This window comes from Hippichthys cyanospilos, chromosome 14, assembly GCF_059441005.1.
Source record: "Hippichthys cyanospilos isolate Australia breed blue-spotted pipefish chromosome 14, RoL_Hcya_1.0, whole genome shotgun sequence".
Taxonomy (NCBI): domain Eukaryota; kingdom Metazoa; phylum Chordata; class Actinopteri; order Syngnathiformes; family Syngnathidae; genus Hippichthys; species Hippichthys cyanospilos.
This window is the reverse complement of record NC_142382.1, coordinates 13,199,258-13,223,938: the sequence shown is the minus strand read 5'-3', so window position 1 is coordinate 13,223,938 and position 24,681 is coordinate 13,199,258. Positions and strand designations below refer to the sequence as shown.

The 24,681-nt window shown below is 39.5% G+C and overlaps 1 protein-coding gene across 1 annotated transcript in view; it reads left to right on the top strand.

Annotated features, from left to right (window-relative positions):
* The window catches only part of col12a1a (collagen, type XII, alpha 1a), a 58,340-nt gene that overhangs the window by 15,051 nt on the left and 18,608 nt on the right, over positions 1-24,681 (top strand). The window contains exons 14-49 of the mRNA XM_088432932.1: positions 657-926; positions 1,363-1,629; positions 2,489-2,681; positions 2,770-2,894; positions 3,982-4,131; positions 4,217-4,336; positions 4,421-4,585; positions 4,667-4,813; positions 6,226-6,365; positions 7,329-7,458; positions 8,440-8,585; positions 8,932-9,061; positions 10,100-10,236; positions 10,692-10,821; positions 10,900-11,039; positions 11,161-11,293; positions 11,466-11,486; positions 12,280-12,419; positions 13,354-13,483; positions 13,672-13,811; positions 14,968-15,097; positions 15,290-15,310; positions 18,594-18,736; positions 19,976-20,105; positions 20,236-20,378; positions 20,554-20,683; positions 21,023-21,142; positions 21,211-21,357; positions 21,448-21,564; positions 21,656-21,808; positions 21,889-21,963; positions 22,047-22,186; positions 22,690-22,813; positions 22,894-23,037; positions 23,517-23,681; positions 24,543-24,581. Of these exons, the coding sequence (XP_088289058.1) occupies positions 657-926; positions 1,363-1,629; positions 2,489-2,681; positions 2,770-2,894; positions 3,982-4,131; positions 4,217-4,336; positions 4,421-4,585; positions 4,667-4,813; positions 6,226-6,365; positions 7,329-7,458; positions 8,440-8,585; positions 8,932-9,061; positions 10,100-10,236; positions 10,692-10,821; positions 10,900-11,039; positions 11,161-11,293; positions 11,466-11,486; positions 12,280-12,419; positions 13,354-13,483; positions 13,672-13,811; positions 14,968-15,097; positions 15,290-15,310; positions 18,594-18,736; positions 19,976-20,105; positions 20,236-20,378; positions 20,554-20,683; positions 21,023-21,142; positions 21,211-21,357; positions 21,448-21,564; positions 21,656-21,808; positions 21,889-21,963; positions 22,047-22,186; positions 22,690-22,813; positions 22,894-23,037; positions 23,517-23,681; positions 24,543-24,581 (4,875 nt within the window). The remainder of the gene's footprint in view (positions 1-656; positions 927-1,362; positions 1,630-2,488; positions 2,682-2,769; positions 2,895-3,981; positions 4,132-4,216; positions 4,337-4,420; positions 4,586-4,666; positions 4,814-6,225; positions 6,366-7,328; positions 7,459-8,439; positions 8,586-8,931; positions 9,062-10,099; positions 10,237-10,691; positions 10,822-10,899; positions 11,040-11,160; positions 11,294-11,465; positions 11,487-12,279; positions 12,420-13,353; positions 13,484-13,671; positions 13,812-14,967; positions 15,098-15,289; positions 15,311-18,593; positions 18,737-19,975; positions 20,106-20,235; positions 20,379-20,553; positions 20,684-21,022; positions 21,143-21,210; positions 21,358-21,447; positions 21,565-21,655; positions 21,809-21,888; positions 21,964-22,046; positions 22,187-22,689; positions 22,814-22,893; positions 23,038-23,516; positions 23,682-24,542; positions 24,582-24,681) is intronic.

Here is a 24,681-nt window from a genome sequence, read left to right as displayed (position 1 = left end):
ATGCTGGGAATCATCTCACATGTTTTGTTTTCCATGGGTTTTGGTAAATGTGATTAACAGTTACCACCCAGCCAAACCACTCTGTCATTAAGTACCAGCACAAAGGGATGAAGGCATTTACAAAAAAAAAAAAAAAAAGTTGTTCTGGCTTCTCAATGTTTCAGCCAGGTGGGAGTGATGAGAGTCTCAACATGGGTTCACCACTCTCGGCGTCTGGCTGCTCCTCATGAAACACCACCAGCAAATTCCCCAAGCTGTAAAATAAGTGAGGACATGAGGTAGTGCAACATCTGTGATTGTAGAGTCATGGATCCTGTTCCCTTTGGTTCAATGGAAAATTAAAGCGCTGCAAGGAGAGGTGCAGAAGATATGCAATTTGTGATTAGTTTAGCAGATTCTTCCAGTGGCCTTTGATTATAAAAAGAGAAGATCGTGTTGGAGTACAGATCCTGTTGGGTTGAGGGAAGACAGATGAGATGAGGGATGATGGTTTATTGCTTGGATTAAATGCTGACACTGTAGAATTTCCCCTCGTTGTTTTCTTTTCTACCGTTGGCCCATTAGAGGGAATAGAAGCGTAACTGACATAAATGTACTGTATCTGCTCTCTACTGCACTGTTATTGATGTAAATTATATCTCTGAATTTATCCGCAGTACTTGGCTCACCCAGAGACCTAGTGACCAAAGATCCCACAGACACCACTTTTATTGTGTCTTGGGTTGCGGCCCCGGGTAAAGTCCGTCAGTACCGGATCACCTGGCAGTCGATGTTCACCGCGGAATCTGGAGACAAGACAATTCCTGGAGATTTCACATCCACCATTTTGGAAGGTCTCACACCAGAGACACGTTATCAGGTGTCTGTGTATGCTGTTTATGGTCATGGTGAAGGTCAGCCATTGGTTGGAGAGGAAACCACCGATAGTAAGTTGGTTATTTTCATTTACTTCCTTCTAATTACCTCTCTTTCACTTAAACCTCTACTCAACTTTTCGTTTTTTATCATTTCATCCTATGCACCAGCTTTCTTGTTTGTGAGACTTGCTTTATGAGTTTCTCATTGGTTAGAAAGGATGGCAATAATACATTAAAAAAATGTGCATACCTGTCCTTTTCTGCTACGAACAAGTCCTGTGTAGTAGTTCACAAATATCAGTTTCAAACACACCAAAGTAGTTATCCAGGTGAAAGACTTTGACATGATGATGTGGCGTTTACATACCTCATACATCAGGACAGCCATCATGCTAATATTTCAATGGAAACACAAGCTGTTAAGCACAAACATTTTCCATCAGACTATCCATTCATCTTCTTTCCAGTTTTAACCGCAATTTTTTCCCGTTTTTTTTCCCCGCAGTCTCGGAAGCTGGCAAAGTGTTAGCTGTCTCAGAGGAAACGGAGAAGAGCATGAAGGTGACATGGCAGCCAGCACCTGGAAATGTGGTCAACTACCGTGTTACTTACAAACCACAGTCAGGAGGGCGCCAGCTGGCGGCCAAGGTGCCCGGTGGTAATACCACCACCGTTCTGAGACGCCTTACTCCCCTCACTACCTATGACATCATTGTTGTGCCGGTATATCGTTCTGGAGAGGGCAAAGCAAGACAAGGTGCAGGAACAACATGTAAGTCGGTCTATCACTTGGCCTCAAGATCGATTCCACAATGTTTCCCTGCGTGTTCGTCATAACATTTTAAGTGGAGGTGTCTAACCACAAAAGATGATTTGGTATCGATAAATTGGGTTAAAAATGACTGTACAATTGAAAGTAGAGCCATTTAATTCAGTGCAATTTAGGGGCATAACTTTCCATTTTAAATGGGACAGCACAATTTGCGTGGGCATGAGGACTTTCTTTTGTTGTCATTTTCCTTCTTGCGGTCATTTGGCAGAATCTTCCTCTTCAAGTCATCACTATTCAGGAGACCCCATCGCATTGTGAAAATGAGCAAACCATTTTCAGCCATTAAAAATGGCCAATGATTTGTTAAAATAACACCAACATTTTTTTGTGCACTCAGACACCTTGCCCTAAAGATAATCACAGTTTGCTATCTGTCTTGAAAGTTGGCGATATTGGCGCCTCTGCGTGTTGATTAACCAATAATAGACTTTTTGAAAAAAATATGAAATCCACCAAAATGTGAGTTTTCAAGCTCAACGCCAGAGATATATTTCAATGAACTTGCTCCAACGTGGACCAAAAGCTGCATATTGTAAATGCACACACACTTTGAGGGCTGCATACAAAAAAGGTCCACATTTATTAAAATTTAGTTTAATATAATTTATTGAATAAAGTAAAAATCAGATAAGCAGGCAACTGCACATCGTCTATATAATGTCATCATGTATTTTTTTTTTTTTTGGTTCAGTTTTGGTGTTTAGCTTTTGTGAGTAGGGCAGTAAGGTATCGTATTAGTACATTTATTTATCTAGCCCCTTTGAAATAAAATTAATATATGCATATCTGTCTCTACCAGTGACTCCCTACAAAGGTCCCAGGAATCTTCAGACCTCAGAACCAACAAAGACCAGTTTCCGTGTAACATGGGACCCTGCGCCTGGTGAGGTGAAAGGTTACAAAGTCACTTTCCACCCGAAAGAGGATGATATTGACCTGGGAGAGCTTCTTGTTGGCCCCTATGACAACACCGTGGTACTGGAAGAGTTAAGGTAAAGTTACTTTATTCTCAAGATTTTGTCTAACCATCTTGTGCATTTTATACGGAATTGTGAATAGTTGATACCTCTGTGCTTCTAGAGCTGACACCAAATACACAGTGAATGTGTTTGGGGTGTTTGAGGGCGGAGAAAGTATGCCATTGGCCGGAGAGGAGAGAACCACACTCTCAAGTGGACCTGAGCCACCACCAGTTGAACTAGCAGGTATCGTTACTTACCGCTCCACTATATCATATTATGATGGAAAAAAAAAGATTCACATCTACATTAGTGCCACATCAATCAAGAATTTCCTGCCGTCTGCTGTGAGTCATAATGGGATTCCACTTTGAATTTTCAGTCCAAGTGCAGACTTGATCAGCGCATTTCAGTTTCAAAGTGTTTTATTACTTTCAGAGTCAGAGTTCAGCAGACAAATATGAGTACTGTAAAGCTAAGTTGACGTGTTTTGCAGGAACATGGAATGCCAGTTTGACCATGGCATTCCAAATAAGGGGAAAGATAAGGAACTCTCTACTTCAAAGTGTCAGAACTGCTAAAAATAATTCAATCTTGTTGGAAAGCAGATAAGATGTGTACTTTTAACAGTTTAAGAAATGTTTCCTACTTGTATTGCATTTAACTTGCTTTTTGTTGTGGGCTTTTTATTTGTTTTTTGTTTTTTCATTTTCACATTTAGTGTGGAGAGGAAATGACCTGGCTGTAAATCAAATATGTAATCTGTGTTCAGTTGCAGACACTGGCAGTTAGTGCAACATCTGCCTGTGCCAGTTGTACATCTGCAGGCTCCTTTTAGGTGCTGAGGATTCCAGCGCACAGTTGGAAAACAACATTTGAACATTACCTGGCTGCTCGGGAGGGCATGGGAGTTCCTTCAGCCTTTGATTTGTCATGCACTATTATGGCTTTATTCGTCTGATTTGCCCTTGGGATGAACACACAAATGCAAAAAAAAAAAAAAAAATTACTGCCACGGGAGACACTGCCCTGACATGCAACAAGATGAGAGGACAATAATTATGACACCTGGAAAATAAATGTTCCCTGAAAAGAATTCCTCTGAGAAGGATGGAAGAAGTATTAGGCACTTTACTGCCTGCTTGTGGAGATGTTTGCATTTTTTTGTGTTCTGTTTGTGTTCTCTTATTTCCTTCTTTTCTTTACTGCTCTCATATCTTAAACGCATTATGATCAGTCTACACATACATTTTGATAAATAACATGATCATGCATAAGCAATAGCACCTTGTATGAAATGTCAATGAAAACATTGATCTTTTTGCCCCGTCAGATGTGACGTGTAAGACCAGTGCACAAGCTGACATTGTGCTACTTGTCGATGGCTCATGGAGTATTGGGCGTCTCAACTTTAAGACAATTCGCTCTTTCATCGCTCGCATGGTTGGAGTCTTTGACATCGGCCCCAAAAGAGTCCAAATCGGTGAGTCCATCTAGTTAACATTTTCCACAAATCACTATAATCAAGTTGTGCGAGTGTGTCTGATGAAAGTTTGTGGGTTGTTTAGGCCTTGCTCAGTACAGTGGAGACCCAAAGACTGAATGGCATTTGGATGCTCATCAAACCAGGGAATCTCTTTTGGAAGCAATCTCTAACCTTCCCTACAAAGGCGGAAACACCTTGACTGGTAACTATAGATTTTGCATTCAAGACAAATAAATCAACATTTTGAAAATTTCTTGATACATGATGCATGTGTTACATCCTACAGGTCTGGCTTTGAACTACTTGCTCCAGAACAATTTCAAAGAGAATGTTGGCATGCGACCCAACGCTCGCAAAATCGGTGTGCTGATCACTGATGGCAAGTCCCAGGATGATGTCATTGTCAACTCCCAGAGACTGCGCGAAGAGGGCATTGAGCTCTACGCCATCGGTGAGTAAACATTTGCTTAAATTGCTCAAATTGGATTGTTTAAAAAAAAAGACTGAAACTCACCTCCATATTGTATTTCAGGTGTCAAGAACGCTGATGAGAATGAGCTGAGGTCAATTGCCACGGATCCAGATGACATTCACATGTACAATGTGGCCGACTTCTCCTTCCTGCTGGACATTGTGGACAGGCTAACTGATAACCTTTGCAACAGTGTCAAGGGACCAGGTATGTGTCAGTTTTCATTATCATCAAATTCCCCTTAGGAGTGAATTCAATTGACGATTTTTTTTAAATCAACCTTATCGTATAAGGTTTTAAAAGGGTATTTACACCCCTTTTGGGTTAAAGAGACCAACAATGTTTTGGGTTATTCTTTAACCCCAAAATTTGGTTTAAATGAATGTCTTTGGTTATTTGTTGGGTTACTCACTCTGTTGTCAAAAGGGATAACATACAAGCCATACAAGCCAATCACATTTTTGGATTTGTTTATTTATTTATTTTTATTTGGACACACCCTCTTATTTACTTTCTTCTAACTTTGGCCTGTATTGTACCTACACTCTAATGATTGACGTTAGGCCAAAAATAAAAAAGCTGGATCCAAATCGAAATTGGATTCAGAAGAGACTAACAATTTTTGGTTAATCCAGTTAGCACAAAAAGGTAGGTCAAAATGAATAACCCGTAAAATAACCCAATTTTGGGCTATTTCATTTGGACTAACTTTTTTGGGCTGATAATTGCATTGGGCTGGACAAAAAAAATGAAAAAATGTTTTTTTCTTTTTTTTCACAAACCAGCCTAAAAATTAGGTTGTATTTTTGTTATATTCATATGACCCACCATTTTGGGTTAGAAATATGACCTGAAAAGTTAAGTTGTTCCCTTTTTGCTTAAATTTTGTTTATTTTTGACGCAACTGTTTGAAGAATGTGGAATGTATTATGCTTCGAAATAACTTGTCGAGCAGTATGGGGAAGGCTCGTGTCAGTTCCAATATAAATACCTCAGTGCACATTAGAGAGCTTCATAAAGGCATGCTTAGATGAGTTTGGCATGGACCTTATGAGCCTTGACTTCAACCTCTTGAAACACTTTAATGATAAAAGTGAATAGAGATTCCGAGCCAGTACTTTTCATCCAAAAGCAGAGATCTCTGACCTCAAGCGTTCCTCTGAATGTGGAAAAGATTCCCACAGATGCATTCCAAAATCTTGTTATAAGTGTGCAAGCTGCTGCATAGGAAGAAACAATTTCATTTATTTTTCCCGTCTCAGTTCCTGTTAAATGTGTCATGGCAGAAGTCCCAATACTTTTGTCAAAATAGGATTTTTTGGCTTACTACTGAGTTCAAAGTAGTAGCAGGAAGTGAGTCAAGTCATTAGAAATAACTTCCAACGGAGCATTTTTTTTTTTAGCCATTCGGATAAATGTGTCTGCGTCCCTGCCACCACTATAGGCGAAATCCATGCAAATACAACCAAATGAAAAAGTTGAAACTTGGTAATGCTCTGGGGAAGTTTTGACTTTCCACTTTATGAGAATTTGCAGGTGGTAACACATGTTGGAAAAGAGTTTTGTACGCATATAATGCTGACCGTGATGGTTTTTCTTGCACTTTCCGTCTGCTGAAGGAGGTGCGCCCGACGCGCCAACTAATCTGGTAACATCTGAGGTGACTCACAATTCTTTCCGAGCCACATGGACTGCCCCCGAGGACCCAGTGGAAAAATTCCGTGTGGAATATGTGTCTGAATCCGGAATTCCACTACAGGTAAATATATAAATGTTAGACCACCAAAACTGCAGCCAGTTTTTCACTCTCAGAATTCATAAAGGTTAAGTGCAGTTCCCTTGAGCAGAGATACTGAGAGACATTTGGCCTAAAATACTCTGTGTGATGATCCACTATTTCAGACCCTAATGATGGGATATCATGTTAAAACTTCAATTTCCAAACTCTTGTTTGAATTGGCGACTTGCTGAATCGGTGTCCAATAACATTATGATCTGACGCCGAGCCAGGAAACATGAGCACTCAGGTCTCGGTTTGGAATGGAAAACATAATGACCTCACGAACAATAGCAGCACTGGAAAAATAGAATGCATAATTATATTGACGCTTCATGCTTATTTTTGTTAATTAACTGATTACCCCAATATGATAAGGAAAAACAACTTTTAATATGTATACTAAGTAAAGTGCCTGCTTTAATAAAGCTCAATTTTATCCAGTGTACAATTGGCAAAACACATTAAGGAAAAATACAATTTTTTGAATTTACGTGGACAAAGTACTAACTCTTGTGCACATAGACACTCTTGTGCACATATACACCCACAACCCGTCGGATAATAGCACACTTTAAAAGGATCGGGTTCAAAATAACCCAATTATGGGTCAAAAAAGGTCAATCCAAAATTTTGATCATCTTCCTGGTTTGTTGTTTCATTCAAAACAGCACATTTTTAGAGGTGGCTGTGTACCCATTTTGGGGGGTTGTTTTGTGTAAAACAACCCATAAACTTGGGTAATTTTAACCCAAATATTGTTTCGCTCCTTTTTTGACCAGTATTTGGGCCATTTTTAATCCAACTGTTTATAGAGTGCAGCGATCGAGTAACTAATAATAATAAATCGGCATGTGTTCTATTGTTTAAAATATACATACAGTAGAAGTGTGCTAAAGACCATAAAAATACAGACCATCCTCTAATAGTCCTTTATGTTTTTAGGTGCTTGTGGATGGTACTCAGAACACTGTGGTACTCCAGCAACTCACCCCTCTGACTGAGTACCTGGTTAACGTCTACTCTGTGGTGGGAGAAGAGATCAGCGAGCCACTCAAGGGCGTCGAGACCACATGTAGGTTTTTGCTTTACTAGTCGACATGTAGTGTTTGAGCAAAGAGACTTTTAAGCATCCTTTTATGGTCAAAGTTTTCAGTGGGAATGTAAACTCCGATAGTAGTCTCCAAATAATGTCAACATTAAAGAAAGGCTCACTAGACTTTTAGCACCATAGTTTGACCATTTTGTGTGAAACATTGAAGAATAAATCGAATTTCACACTTCAGATCAGCCAATTTAAGCAGTCTGCTGATTAATCTCATCCTTTCAGACTTTTCATTAAAAAAAACAAAAACAAAAAAACCCCCACCTCTATTTAGTTGATTACCTTCGATGAATCGCACATTGTTGTGTTGTCCTTTACTGTGAATTGTATTGCCAGCTATTTTCTTTACCACTCTGGAGCCGATTCCTGTTGAGCTTGGGAGTGAGGACTTGAGTACAGATAGCACGGCATGAACATGCACACTTCACTCAGCAAGGCTTGGACTGAGATTTAAACTCAGAACAGTGTGACAGCTGTGCTAACCACTATGGCACAGCTATCAATCAGTTTTGACAACTGGGATTTATTGACATGTTGGAACTTTGACCTCACCTATGTGCTTTTCTAATCATATGAGAGCTTTCTGTTGGTCCATCGATAAAAGTAGGGAGGACTAATTGGTTTTGCATGTCTGTGTATTGCCACATCAGACGGCATTTGGAGTTACTGTCTTCACTTAAAAAGATAAACTAAACAAAAAACAAATGTATTGTAAGTAAGAAAGTAAAGAAAGTAAAAGGGCTGCAAAATGAAAATACTAGATCACGAAATGCAATTCCAGAAAGTGCCTACAAGTTTGCCATGAGCTTTATTTTGTCTTTGATTCAGATTTTTAGTCATAATAGTTTAGTCAAAATACAACATAACGACACCAGTAAAAAAAAAAAACACTCTCCATGAGAATTTTGAAATATTGTGTTGGCATGTAATTCTAAACCCTCTACTCTGCAGTGCCCCTGCCTAGTGTGAGAAGGATGGACATCTTTGATGAGCAGATGACCACAATGAGGGTGAGATGGGAGCCAGTACCAGGTGCTACGGGTTACACGTTGCGCTACAGCGCCATCAATGCCACTGAGCCGACAGTTGAACAGGAGGTAAGCTATCATCTGTTAATATCTAATATCTACAAACTCTTGCTCTTGTATGCCGTTTTAAATGCAAAACATACAAATTCTACTCATAACAAAAAAAATAACGTAAAAAAGTTAAGTCATATTCTTACACAGCTTCCACCATCGCATCCAAAGAAAAGAAAGATACAAAACTAACATTGTTACAAAGGGGTGGGTGTGATCACGTATGATCTCATTCAGTCAAGGGAGCGCCAGAATTTGTTCTGAGAGGTGCTCACACAGCGATTAAAACCAAATGTGCACCACAGGTGTCTGACTTTTGTCATTTATTCACTTTTATCTCTAACTCTGTGTTGTTTTCTCACAGATCACAGTGGGTAGCGATACATCCGATGTCCAACTGGTGAAATTATTCCCCAACACAGCTTACTCGGTGTCGCTCTTGGCCCTACATGGGGAGGGAGCCAGTCAGCCACTCACACAACAGGGAGTCACCTGTAAGTACTGACTGAATTCAGACTAAAAACAATCTTGAAAATGTCGACTGTGTCCATTATGGACAGTAAAGGAGTGCCAATAAATGGATTCATATAAGAATCAATTTATTACAATCTTTTACTACGTTTCAGAACGTATAGAAAATATCCCATAATCGATTTTAATAAAGGAAAAAAAAAATGTAATCCGCTTCCTTTTGGCTTGCATGGAACCGATAATGCAAGCCACAATCCACACCTAAGACAACACTAATGGCATGCTACAAAGGCCAACTTCAAAATAAACACATAAAAAACACATGACCATCAATGTAATGGCCTTAGTAAGCTCTTATTTTGGAGGCCTTCACAGCCGTGGTTGCTAGCATCTAGCTTTACTCCTCCTCACGACTGATTTTTTTCCTTTCAAATTACGTCCAACATCAACATATTCAATCGAAGATGACACGAAGAAACTGCCAGTCAATTACACTGTCATTGTACGATGTGGCACAAGTCTCGTGTTAGCGTCAGCCGACAACGACATGGTGAATTCATATGTAATTGGACATTTCAAACTTCAACAGAGAAAACGTCCATCCATGCATTAAATGTTAATAACAGCAAATATCTAACTAATGTTGGCATTCTATTATTCTTTAAAAGCTGACATTTATTAAAAAGAACGATGGAGAATAAATTACAATGCAATAAAATGGTCCATCACGTAACTTGTGTTTACAATACGTAATGAAATACCAATACCATTCTAGTAGTATTTCAATTAATCAAAAGAAAGAATAGAGTAGCAATTGTGGTGCACATAAAAGGCACTTTTGTTTCAATTTAAAACATAATAAATGAGAAAAAAGTGTCCATTTATCCTTCTGTCGTCTAAAGCAAACTAGAGCAGATCATAAAGATTCCTTCCACATCTATAGAGAGATAGAAATCCATCAAATCATTTTGAATCAGAAATGGATTCTGAATCAAAGAGTGATTGTCACTATTCCCGCCCCTCGTAGACAATATTATATATGTGACTGTTTCCTTGTTCAGTGCCTCTGCCACCTGTGGGTGAACTCAGGGTCCAGGATATTACTCACAGCAGCATGAGGCTGATTTGGGATGCTGCTCCTGGCCCTGTCCGCAAGTACCTCATCACCTATAAGCCTGAGAATGGAGAAGCAAAAGAGGTGAGTTTACCTTGCTGTATGAATGTCCAAAACGTTTGAGTCTAAAGAAAAGGTTCAGACGGTATAGTTTTACAAGGGTCAATTGTTGGTTATGGTGCTGTTGAATGACAAAACTAGATGGTTGCTTTCCCCTTTTTGGGAGAATTTTTGCTCTGGAAGAACATGTGGAAGTGTCTCCTGGCCTGTCAGTTTGATTATGAAAAATGTAGTGAGTAGAGGAAAAAAAGTGTTCCGGCCAGAAAATAGCAAAATGTTGTCTTTATGGATCATGGGATTCCTACCCACTCTGCGACAACATGCCACTCAAAACACAGACACATAAAAATGTCATTTTGTCTGATTCGGCTGTTCAACTGGAAACTTATGCAAGACTTGGCTAAATATTAAGCTGGGAACAAATATCTGAAGTCAGTATACATATTTGGAACAATGTTATGCAATAATTATGTTTACAGCTGGAAGTGGGGGGAGCACGGACCACTACAGTTCTGGACAACCTGATCTCACAGACTGAGTATAGCCTGGCTGTTACTCCCATCTACGATGAGGGTCCTGGCCAGACCATGATGGGTGAAGGAATTACTGGTAAGAATGAAGATACAACACAACTGCAATGATAAAAAGTGTAAAAATCACTCACATTTACAATCTTCCATCTTGCAGATGTGGTTCCCGCCCCAAAGAACCTCCGCTTCTCTGAGGTTACGCAGACCAGCTTCAGAGCCACCTGGGAGCATGGAGCTCCTGATGTGGCTCTCTATCGTATTGGCTGGACCAAGAGGGGAGACAGCAACTTCCAATATGTACGATTTGGGATTGAACGTCATTCAATGCAATCCCCAACTTAACTATTTAGACTGTTCTGTGCGATCCACATATTAACTCATTAAAGAAGCTTCTCACACACCGTGTTTTTGTCATCAGGCTATTCTGAACAGTGATGAGACGACCCACGTTCTAGAGAACCTGGAGCCGGACACACCCTATGATGTGTCAGTCACCGCCATTTATCCAGATGAGTCTGAGAGCGAAGACCTGCTTGGCACTGAGAGGACATGTAAGAAAACTTAAATTCTAACAACTTAACGTCCATTCGATGTTCAGGCCCACTTGCATAACAGTATATCCGTGTGGATTCTTGGTGAAAGGTTTGGTCAATGGTTAATATTCTGCGTATTATGTTCAGTGAAGGCTGCGCCCATTATAAATTTGTATTTTTGCCTCTGTAGTGCCCAGGAGAAGTGTTCCGTGTAAGTAAATGTGTCAAAAGGAAAACTGTGATTTTCCTTTTTAAGTGATGAAAGCATGATTTATATCATTTTTTGGCCAATCTGCAATGTTGCTCATTGGTCAAACATCATCATCATCATCATTTTCATCATCATCACCTTCATTTTCATCATCATCATCATCATCAAGCAAGGCCGGTCATTTTGCCGCTGACAGTGCTGGTTACTTGAAGTGCTATCCAGCTTCCGTCTTTTGTCTGCGTGCTTGTAGCTCTGCCGCTTATCTCAATGCTCGCCTTGAGAATGATTTAGCTTAAAGTCATGTTCAAAGGCTGAAGACAGAGTTCAGGTGTGCATGCCATGCCACACAGGATTGGCCATCCCTTGTTTTTAAAAACCCATTCCATCATTCTTTCATCATTATTCATTCATCAATCCATCTTTCCATCTTTCTATCTATCCATCATCCAACCATCCATTTATCCATCCATCTATTCATTACACTCATTGGTCCATCAGTAATCTAAACTCCATCCCTGCTTCAAAAAAAATACCATCCTTTGGATGAGTGTTTTTTCTCCTTTAAAGCAGCAATCCTTGATATTCATACCAGATGAAGCATGCGCATTCCACTATGTTGGTTATCTCAATACATTTGGATTCATTGATGTGCAAGCAATCGGTCAATGACTAAGAATATCAAGGACAGCATCTTTAAAAGTTGTTTTAAAGGAATGATGAAGCAACAGCTCTTGCCTTATAGGAAAACCAACCGAACTGACAAGATTATAATTGTCATGTATGCATTCTTTAGCCCCTCTTGCACCTCCTACCAACCTGGTTGTGTACAACGAAACATTCACAACCTTGAATGCCAGATGGAATCCAGCTCCAGGCCGGGTCCAGAACTACAGGATCACCTATGTTCCCACTTCTGGAGGCAGGACCCAAACTGTGAGTCTTTTAACTCAATCAATAGATTTGTTCCTTGCTCCAGAGCAGAGAGAGCACAGCAGCGTTGGTTTTGCATTAATTGAGTTTAGTTTAATTCATCTACTGTAAACTGTTGTCTGAAAAGGCAGCCCCCCTGCTCCAATGTTTCTAAAAAGTTTTGACAGCATCAATGCAGCGAGTTTGTGTAGAATTCTGAATTGTAGTCCTGCATGCATTCAAGTTGCATGCAGAGAACTTTGAAATATACTTTGCTACTCACTAAATAAGAAGCTGATATTCTTTTATGATCACTTTAGTAACATTACCGGCATTTGTTTTGAGTGCCACACATTTCTTTGCACAGTGTTATTGCGTAATGTATCTACGTTATATCACAAATGTTTCCTCAAAATGATTTACTATAACAAGGAATCACTATATTTTTTAATTCTTCATGTGGTTTTTGCACATACAGTATATTTGCATTCTTCATGTCTTTGTCATAGGCCGGCTGCACATTCAGCCTTGCCTGATATGACTTTACTTACATTTGCAGACCAGATGGACTTCGTTTCGCTTCAAGGACCTAATGAAATGTAGATACCCTACAATTGGCCGCATGAAAAGACATTGATGGGTGATGGATGAAAAACTGGAATCTTATTTACAAGAGGAAAACATTTGTCATCTCGGGATGATACAGTGTCATATTTTCCTCTTTACCAGAAAATGACTATTTTGCTGAGCTTTAGAGTTTACCTTCTTACTATTGCTTAAAAAAAACAGATGTGCGGGACAATACAGATTCTAAGTATTCCAAATTTGAAGTAAACAAATCAACACGGAGCAATTTCAATCTACAGATTTACTTTTTGTCTGTTAACATTTGTTTCACTTCAACTTTTGTTTCAAATCTGTAGCAAGGAGGCTAAAATGTCCATTCTACCCCAAATAGGCCCAGGTTGGAGGGAAAAAGACCAATCTCTTCATGCCCAAGCTAACCCCTGACACTGAATATTCCATCAGTGTGGTGGCTGTTTACCCCAGAGGAGTCAGCAATGAACTTGTTGGACTTGGCAGGACCAGTAAGATATTTATACTTTGGATGCTTCTGAATCACAAGTATCAACAGGAACATTCTTACAGCGGTTAAGGAGGCGTATGTGGGTTGTGGCAAAAAAATGATTTAAAGTGGGATGGATACCAGAAGTCTGACAATCAAAAACAGTATGATGTCATTACATTAATACCGATTTGCTTTTGTTGACTTCAGAGCCTCTGGGTGGTGTAAGAAACCTAAGGGTCACGGATCCCACTACCAGCACCTTGAATGTCTTTTGGGAGCCTGCTGAGGGCAACGTACGACAGTATAGAATCTTCTATGAACCAGCAGCTGGAGGCAGGGAAGACATGGTAAGCGGGGGAGGTTACCACCGAATCATCGTAGGGTCACATAGCGACATTTGTTTATTAGAGTTAGAATTTGTAATTGGTATGCGACTTCAGATTGAACGGCAAGCTCGCTTGCATCCAACTCACATGAAACAAACGAGCGACAAATGCCACAATAGCACAAGGAGGTTGGAAAAAGAACAAACTAACTATAACAGACTAGGTAAAGACAACTCAATGAAAGGGGAATTAAGTGTATTTTGTCTCTCTGTCTGTCTCTTGCTTGCTCTATCTCAATGAGCGCTCAAAACCAGCGACAACTAACCGATCAAGGGAATCTAAGACTTTTTAAATCAATGTTCAATCAATTTTTAATCAATGTTCAGTGACCTAAAATTGTCCAAATGCTCAGAATTTCATCCTTTCAACAATTTGACCGGATTTCCTTTGTTCTTCCAAAAACAGACTGCTTATCATTGTGGTGAATCAAAATCAAACATTTACAAAAATCGGATTTTACTTTGGAAAATAAAGGCCAACATTTTTGCCTATTTTGTTACATAATTTGACCAAACCAGTGACCTAATCATTAATAAAAAACATTATATACTGCACTGTGTATTTGAAAATAGAAGTCCCATTTTTGAATAATGGATGGAAATTAAAAGATTTATTTTGTTTATAATGACAAATGGGCAAAATCATCAACAGAGTGATTGATACCTAAAATAATCACTTGTTGCAACCCTACTGTACAGTATTTATCATTATCATTGACCATGATGCTCACATCGTTCATACATTCCTGAATATTGTCATGATTTATGCATTATAATACAATAAGGCAAATGTTGGAAAACTGCCATTTTTGTGTAGTTTTTTTGTCAGAGCTGACTAATGCGCTGCTCCGATCAACTCCCACGCAAGACCTCTTCTCAGTGCTGTAAATCACATGTGTAGGTTTGAGTCCCTGCTTTGACCAAGATAGGATAAGCACTCAAGAAAATTGATTGATGGGTCTTGAAAAAGGTTGGAATGTTATTAGAAGAAGAACATTCTTGGAATATTACCTTTTATCCGGATCCGCCTTTTTCCCCTGCCCCACTTTTCACTTTTATGAGACAGCCTCAACTGGTCAGATCTTTGCCTAAAATATCTTTCATTGTCATTCCTTCAGGTCCAAGTTTCAGGCAACACATACAACACCGTGCTGAAGGACCTTCAATCTGATACCGTCTATACTGTGACTGTGCTTCCCGTTTACCCTGCTGGAGAGGGACAGCGCTTGTCAGAAAACGGCAAAACACGTAAGTCCAGCTTGTGAATCAACACGAGTGAAAAAGTAAAAAAATAAACAAACAAAAAAAACTGTAGTTCATTCCCTTCGTTTTCTGCCCAAGTAATGTGAGAGTGTATATTTTTCAAATCAATCATTGATGAATATTCAGTGTTCAATGAAGGCTGCACCCCATTATACCTTTCTATTTTTGCCTCTATAGTGTCCGGGAGTGGTGTTACGTGTAAGTAAATATGTCAAAGGGAAAATTATGCTTTTCCTTCTTAAATTAAAGCATGCTTTATTTAAATAGCCAATAAGCAGCATTGCTCATTGGTCAAACATCATCATCGTTGTCGTCATTATTATAATCCTCATCATCATCAACACCATCATCTTCTTTTTTATCATCATCTTCATTATCATCATCATTGCCCTTATTATCATCACATGTGTTGCTGACACAACCGGTTAGCTTAAGTGCTATCCAGCGTCCATTGATGTCTGTGTGCTTGTCACTTTGCTGCTTATTCCAACGCTCTTCATGAGAATGATCTAACAAAAGTCATGTTAAATGGTTGATGACAGCGTTCAAGAGTGCATGTCAGCCCACTCAGGGTTGAGTGTTCCTTGTTTTTGAAGTCCATTCCATCATCCAGTCATCATTCATTAAATATCATTTCATCCATCCATCTATCATCCATCCATTGCAATTCACTGATCCATCCATAAACCCAAAGAAATGACCCATGCGCTTCAGAAAAAATACAGATCTTTCCTCCTTTAAAACATCACTTCTTGATAGTCGCATAAATTCACATTCAAATGTGTTCATGGTAGGTATGTAATGAACATTTTTGGATGATATTAAAAGACAAAATAATGACAAAAACTACACTGAGTCCCCCTCCCACACCCCATTCTTTTAATGTGCTCAGTTTTCTTGTCATAGCATTTACAAGTAGCAAAGTCACAAAGCCAATCTTTTTTTTTTTTGATTCATTGACATATCAACCAATCAAGCACTAGAATTGAAGACATAAATATAGTTATTTCATTGGGTGTTTTAAACATGACTAGATTAAACAATAATTGTAATTAAGCAAGTAAATGCACCCCCATAATTTTTCTTGATATGGCGTCCATTTTAGATTTAAAAGAATCCCCAAATACTTCAACATTTGCAGTAAATACATTTAATGCATTGACAGACTTTTTTTCTGTCTGAGTTTGAAATGTCCAACTGGATTTGAATTATGCATTTTCATTCGCAGGAGATTTGTGCCCCATCAAACAATAACGGCGTGATTAGCGCTTTCTTAGTGTCACATATTTGTCACAATATACAGAATGATTGATGTAATTTATCAGAGTCAATGGAATATCAAGTACTGTATGGTACTGCAATTAAAATCATTAGTAGCTGAACGATGAAACAACCACTTTCAAATTATTAAGCAAACGACCATATTGAAATGGTTCTTATTGCAATGTATGAGCATGTGTTTGCCAAACTCTAATGACCCATCCAACAACCTGGTTGTGTTCAATGAATGCACACTAGGTAGCCACATCCTTGTGAGACTAAGAAAACCTCAGAGGTTGACCTTCTCTGTCACTTTGACGAGAACAAGATTTCATTTATGTCCTAGCAGAGTGAACACACTGAATACATTTGTCTACAGTGAGTTATAAATAAATATTTTAATGGAATCAGACAAAAAACAGCCAAAACTGGAATCATCAAAAAACATGAGCATCAGAGTCAGCAAAATATGCAGTGAGGATTTGAGTGGGGCTTCTGTTACTCTCACAGCTTCAAACCGCCAACCTACACCCGAGAATGAGTCAGCATTTTGTGGGGTGATTGCGTAGGAAGGAATTCCCCAGCTGGCTGCCTTATAATGGTTTGTCCGCTTTCTTTACCGTAATGTTGTCCATTTATAGTTTGGAATGAAGGGTGGTGGTCAGGATAATGGTGAGCCTGGGGTGTCAGGGGAAGGGTGCATTGACTAATTGCCCTCCTTTAGGGAATAGGTGAAAAGAGAGCTTTATATTCTTTTTGGCCGTAGACTCACTTGAATGAGGTCACGGATAGTCTGTACTATCATATCCGTTTTGTTAAAATAGTCTTGGGGTTTTCTTACGCTAACCCTTTTATACCACTCTAATCCAACCATACAATATACCTGCAAAAATAGACTTTTCGCATTGCAGTTTGTTGACTTTCGGCTATTATATTGTCAGGTACAAAGCTTTTAATCCGTCTCGTTCGGGATCTTCTCTCACCATTCACTAACTATTTATTGTGCTTTAAAAATTCAAAGGAGCTACAAGCAACTAACTTCAGCCTGTGAAAGTACGGAAGTACTCTCCGTGTTTAACCCGCTGTGTTTCCACCCCTGCGTTTATGGGGTTATAATAGAGGAGTGGCACAAAAGCTCAAAACATGTGCTTTGAATTTTTGAATGTCTGTCGTAAACTTTGTGTATCCTTTTCATTCGGCCTTTAAGGCACTGACAGGAAGGAAGATTCCTGTTGATAGCAGTATTATTAAGCAGCATCTTAAAGATAAACACAAATGAAGGCACCCCGCTTTCCCATAAGACGCATTTATGTAGTTCCATGTAAAAACATGCACCAACTGGTACATTTATTTGACCGGTTATTCATTCAACATTTTTCACCTGATTCTCACCATTCCAACTTTTCATCCCCATTGAGGCATGGCTGCGCCATTAAATATTTGCCATCCAGTTCAGTCACATGTTCAGCATTGCCCATTGACAATCTTCCAATTTGAAAATCAAAACATTCAGCACATTCAATTCCCCTTAGGAATGATTTTCAACATTCCAAATTTTTGCACAAACTGTACCAAAAGTTTCCAACTTTTCAGCACCCCCCCCGAAAAAGAAGAAATCCTTTATTAGTTATATTCTACATTCACTATTGTTCCCTGAACATTACCCATTCAAACTATTTCAAGTTTACCATGTTCACATTATGCAAGTCATTTCATTCATCGTTCAAATTAAAAAAAATCACCATATTTTCTAAACCACAAAACTAAGAAAGGGTAAGGTTAAAACATTTACAGCTCAGGTTTTCACATGTCTCAAATATACGTTATTAGCATTTAAAAAAAAAACTTCAGGTAGAACACTGGGGTTGGTCTCATCCCCCAAATAAATAACAACTTAAGGAGTATGTGTCTGTAATTTAAAGACACTGAAGTACATATTTTCCCATCAAACATGTTTGTTGGTGTCAGTAGACATATGTGGATTACTGGGGAAGATCTAACTAGTCTGTTTTGTCTCATCCTCTCTCCACCTATCTGCGCAAACACTTGTGCTATACTGCCCTTTAACCTTGCTCTGTCATCACTCTTCACAATCCCAAACATCCCTTTATCAAACTTGACTTTCTGTCTTACCTTTTCTTGACCCTGACCTCTTACTTCTTTATCCTGATCCCTTCACTAATACTCCACCATCGCTCGTCCACCATCGCTGGCGCTGTAGTGGAGCGTCAACCTGTCAGGAACATCAAAGTATTCAACCCCACCACCAACAGCCTGAACGTACGCTGGGAGCATGCCACAGGCCCAGTTCTGCAGTACCGGGTGGTCTACGCTCCTGTGACTGGTGCCAAGCCCGCCGAATCGGTGAGTTTCCGGCAAGCAATTGGGCACAATGTTTAAAATGTAATTTTACAGTCTAACATCCCACTTTTGATTTGAATTTAAAGTACTCTTTCCTTAACCACAAGGAATGTAACAGCCTCATAATATACTAAAAGCTAAACATTAGTCTGGTTTTACCCAACGTCATGGCTTTAAGGCTGTGCATTAGTATGAACTGTAAACCAACTCTATTCATTAAAGAAGACGTTCTGCAATTCAGTTAACGTTGTATATGACATCTGGAAGGAATGTTTGAGGCATCTTAACGTGGAAAGAATTTTTAGAAAAATGTAAACAACTTTTGAAGTTGTACTAGATGTGACATCATTGGCTCACAGCCGTCTGCATCAAATAGTGAGGATTTCAGTACATGTGATATGACTTCACAACAATATGGCCTATTTCATCTGTGTAACTGGCTTTGGGTTGACAGTTTTACCTGTCGTTGGCCTTGATATTCTCAAGAAGAAACGCAGTTCTCACGCAACTTTTCATACTGTGTGTGAAAGATGTGGCCTTCGCAGCAGTCAAACACACTCCTCAACATCAAAGGAATTTTTGGCTCTTCCTTCCTTTCAGTGTTGACAGCACAGAATGTACAGCACATGTGTGCATCAAGATAGAGGCGAAAGGTCATTGTGGGAGCAATTGGCACTAGGATGTCATGTCATGTCGATGCACTTCATGTTTGCTCAAGAGCTCGAACAAGTGTTACATCCCAAAATGTCGGCAAGCAGCAATAGACTGCAGAGAAAATTACTGTTCTATTCACAAAAGATGCAGGAAGTGGTGATACAAGAAAAACGCTACCTTTACAATTTATATACCAAGTAATGGTAAAAAACAAACAAACATACACGTGACAGAAATAAGGAGTAAAATAAACTATAAGGGACTTGACATGGTGGTCAGGGACAAACATTTAAAATCAAATCAGCAATGTATTTCTAATACGTACCTTCTGAGTTTGTATCAAATTTCCTTCATTTTATCAGTATTGCCTATGTAATAGGTTCTACCTTGGCATTTGCTGTAGATATTTTCTCTTTTATTCGTAAGACGTGGCGTAGTACAGAGGTTAGCATTGAGTAAAGAAAAACTCAAATAAATGAGGGGTTATATACTCACAGATAACAACCGTCAACCATCACAGCAGACATTGACACTTGTCCCTAAGTTTGATTTTACGACATAACATTCATGTTTTGTTTTTGCTTGCAGATTATGGTACCAGGGACCTCCACCACAGCACTCCTGCCGGATCTGATCCCAGACACCGATTACAACGTTGCAGTCATTGCGGTATACAGTGATGGTGAAGGAGCCACCATCAGTGACAACGGCAAAACACGTATGGAACCTTTGGCCACAATGCTGGCTTGATTTGGAATAATCCTTTCAAGATCATATAATTTATGCCAACTGTGTTTCGGTAATGACATGTTAGTAATGAATTTGTCATGAAATTTGTCAAAATATAGGTCCACGCGGTGGCCCCAGGGACATGCGTGTGTATGACCCAACTACTTCCAGTCTCACTGTGAGTTGGGAACATGCTGATGGCCCAGTCACCCAATATCGCATCAGTTATGTCCCAACCATCGGAGTCCCCATTGAGGAATATGTAAGCATTTTCACAGTTGGTATTCTAGTCAAGCTTTGTTTCGTTCTAAAGTGATCTTATTAATTTGTATAGGTCTACAAATATAAACATGGTGTTTCGTGTATGTCACACATTACCTACTCCAACGATTGTTGATCATGTCTATTAACTATTACTTTTCTCTTGTGACTTGCAGACTACGGTCCAAGGGAACAGAAACAATGTGGTTCTGCAGAACTTGGATTCAGACACCCCATACAACATCAAAGTGACTGCCATCTATGCTGAAGGCCCAGGAGGAGAGTTGGAAGGAGATGGTCGCACAGGTACAGACTATTTAACCCGCGTATCTGCGAGGTTCCATTTTGCTGTGTTAGAGCTGAAGAGCTTTTCTTTCTGCATTGATTGGATTTGGCACAATCATTAAGAGTCCACAACAGGAGTCAGAAAGTTTTGACAAGCTCACCTACTTAGTTAGAATTCTGATTAGTTCCCTAAAAGATGTATTTGACTTGGTGTCAAACTAGGCCAAGTGAGCCAAAAGTTATTGCCAGAGGATTTCAAAATGGAAATGAAAACTGTATCTGTATTTGTATCTGTATGCAGTAGCTGTATCTGCATGCTATTGCTAAGATCCAAACCCTGCTTTGATTGCTTCCCTACAGCGGCTATGCTTGGACCCAGGAACCTTCGAGTTTCTGATGAATGGTACACCCGCTTCAAGGTCTCCTGGGACCCCGCTCCATCAAGGGTTACTGGATACAAGCTTATCTACCAACCTGAAGGTATGCCAGTCTTGAGATGAGTACTTACTTAAAATGTACTTATTTTTTCACTTTGTGTTTCTACCCAGGTTCTGATGAGTCTGAAGAGGTGTTTGTCGGTGACGTCACTTCCCACCAACTCAATAACCTGACACCTGGAACCACATACGATCTGAAAGTGTTGGCACAATACAGCACTGGCGTCAGTGGACCTCTAATTGGCCAAGGCACCACATGTAAGTTTATAATTGAGGTACATCTACAGTACGTACTCCAAATTGTATTGGAAATCCCACTCAAATATGAATTGTGTATGTATTTTTTAGTGTACCTGAACGTGACAGACTTGACAACATATAATGTGGGCTATGACACCTTCTGCATTCGCTGGGCTCAGCACAGAGCTGCAACATCCTACAGACTTAAAGTTGAACCTGTTGATCGTGAGTGCATCAGTGATTTTTATTTTGAAGTTCCTCTGTTGCAATATAAATCCTCTGAGTACTTATGTCTTATTTCCCTTACCCCTTTTAGCCTCTCAGCGTGGTGGTCAGGAGATCACAGTCAAAAGCACAGCGAGTAGTCACTGTTTTGACGGCTTGACACCTGACACCATCTACACAGCCACTGTATATACCCAGACCCCCAGCATGGAAGGGCCTGGCGTCAGTATAAAGGAGCGAACATGTAAGATGGCCCTCAACTATACATGTCATTTGCCCAAGTATGTTTTTTTTAAACGTACTTCATTTCTGTTTTGCCTAAAGTGGTTAAACCCACTGAAGCGCCAACCGAGCCACCCACTGTTCCTCCACCGGCAACTGTTCCATCAGCGTTGGATGGTAAGCAGAGCTTTAACATGTTAAATAATGATACACATTCAGTGAATTGGCCGTAATCAATCTTCGTTATGCTGGAATCGCAGTATGCAGAGGTGCCAAGGCAGATCTGGTCTTCCTCATTGATGGCTCTTGGAGTATCGGAGATGAGAGCTTCCACAAGGTCATCCAGTTTGTTAAAAGCATGACTGGTGCCTTCGATGTCATCAGCCCGACTGGCATGCAGGTCAGAAAGAATTCTCTAGTCTCTACTGAATCAGATTCATTCAATTGTCAATCTCTTTCTTGTAAAACAGTGGTTCTCAAACACTTTCTTTTATGATGCAACTCCTGTGAAATATTGTATGTTTGTTTTTTTTACCCCCTTAATCAGTGCAATTCATTTTTGAATGGAAAAAATTGACTTGAAATGGCGTGCTATGCCAAACGTGTCTAATTTATTAAACTTTGGAACTATATTTGTAGTGCTGCATCAGTGTATTTTAGTCAACATCATAAAAAGATTGTGTAACATCATCTGTTTCCTGGCTCCCCTGCTGGAAAATCGCGTCTCATCAAAGGGTATCTGCATAAAACTTTAAAAAAGTTTTATTTTACATTTGTTGACACAGCAGCTACAGAAACCCTGTTAAAATCTCATGTACCTGCCACTTGAGAACCCCTAATGCGGAATGTTACGAATTGGAGTTCCATGTCTCGCTCATCATAAACTTCCTTCTTTTTGAACAGGTTGCATTTGTACAGTACAGCGATGATGCTAAGACTGAGTTCAAGCTCAATACCTACCATGACAAGGGCGTGGTTGTTTCCGCTTTGCAAAATGTCCGCTACAGAGGAGGAAACACAAAGACAGGTACTTGTCTTACAAGCGTGAATCTACAAAGTGAATAGATGAAGTTTGTTGTTGATGCTGATTCCTGTTCCTTCCTCCAGGCATTGCGCTGAAGCACGTTTACGATAAGGTGTTTACCTATGACAGCGGAATGAGGAGGAATGTTCCTAAGGTTCTAGTGGTTGTCACAGATGGACGTTCTCAGGATGATGTCAAGAAGAGTGCCCTACAGTTGCAGCATGCTGGTATGCCTTTAAGTATTTGCAGCTGCATCGTGCACAAACACAAATTTGAATTATTGGAATTTCTGTTTTGCACCCACAAAATTTATTGCAGATTTGAAAGTTTTTCCCTCAGTCAATAACAAAGTGTGAGAAACAGGTTACACATTCATCATATTTGTATGTTGGTTAGTTTGTTTATTGGATTATGTAGTGATTCATAGTTCTTCATAATAATATGGAACTGTGGCGCATGAAGCAAGGAATAATGGATCAAGAAATTTGATTTATTTTCTTTTTTGTTTATGTTACAGTCTACCACAGCTGTCTATTTGTCATCTCATGTCATATTTCTCAACCAGAAATTAGCCTGCCAACAAACAAACAATCCACCTTTTTTCCATTTTTTTAACCACTCCATTTCCAAGACTGTAACTTTTTGTGATTACATTTTCTTGCATAAACATTAAGATTTGTATTGTTTTGTGCGGTTACCTCCACAGGCTACAGCGTATTTGTGGTTGGCGTGGCTGACGTGGACATGGCAGAGTTGAGAAACATTGGCAGCAAGCCGAGCGAAAGACACGTGTTTGTGGTTGATGACTACGATGCTTTCGCCAAGATCCAGGACAACCTTATCACCTTCATTTGTGAAACGGCAACCTCCAGTAAGACAGAGATTATATTAAGTCCCTTAAAGATGATGACCAGGGATCTTGGTCAAAAAAGCAGTGCCGATTTTGAGCCTTCGCATTATTTTCCCAGCCCCATTGTTCTGTCTCACTTTTATGTAGGCTGTGTCCCTAAGTTTCGTTTGTTTTTCGTCCAGTCAGCGAGCCAATTATTTGCACCATGTCTGTCACACACTCGTCAGACCAAACGTGATCGATTCTGGCAGCACATTTCCAATGTGAGGTCGTCAGATGTTACACCAATTGATTTTCAGTCTTATGTTGTTTTTTAGTTTCCCGCCCAAAAGTGCTTGCATTGAACAATTTATGGCTGCGTGGATAAGCAAAAGAAAGCAAGTCCTGTACTGACATATCCATAGACATACATACATACATTCAAGGCACTTAACAGCAATAACTGATCTGTGAGTTCATTGCATGGAGTACATGGAAACATTTTTTGGTGTCCTTGGAGAACCACAATATGAACAGCCACATGTCAATTCAAGTTGTTGAAGCAGGGGATAGTAATTTTACTACATTGGCATACCACTGGGACTGAGCAAAAAGTGTTGGATAATGATGAGTGCATTGACTTTTGGATTGCTGAATTGTCAAACAAGATAGCATTAGTGAAAGCAATAATGCATAGACTGGTCATCAGATTGATGTGTCAGAGTGATTATATTTGTTATATATAGTTTGCTGGTGAAAATTTATTGTGTCTTTCACTGTCAGCAAAAAATGTAGTGCCCGGTTTTTAATTTTGAAAATTAGGTTACTCTTTTCCCATATGCATTCTTTGAACTTTCATAGTATGTGCCTTCTAACCCGTTATCACTTTCTGTTTTGCTTTAGCTTGCCCTCTCATCTACATGAATGGTTACACTACCCCCGGTAAGCATCACACAGACACACTGACTGATCCCTAATACGCCTTGTTAGCATGACTAGAATTCTATTAATGGCTTTTCACTACTTGACATGACAATGTTGT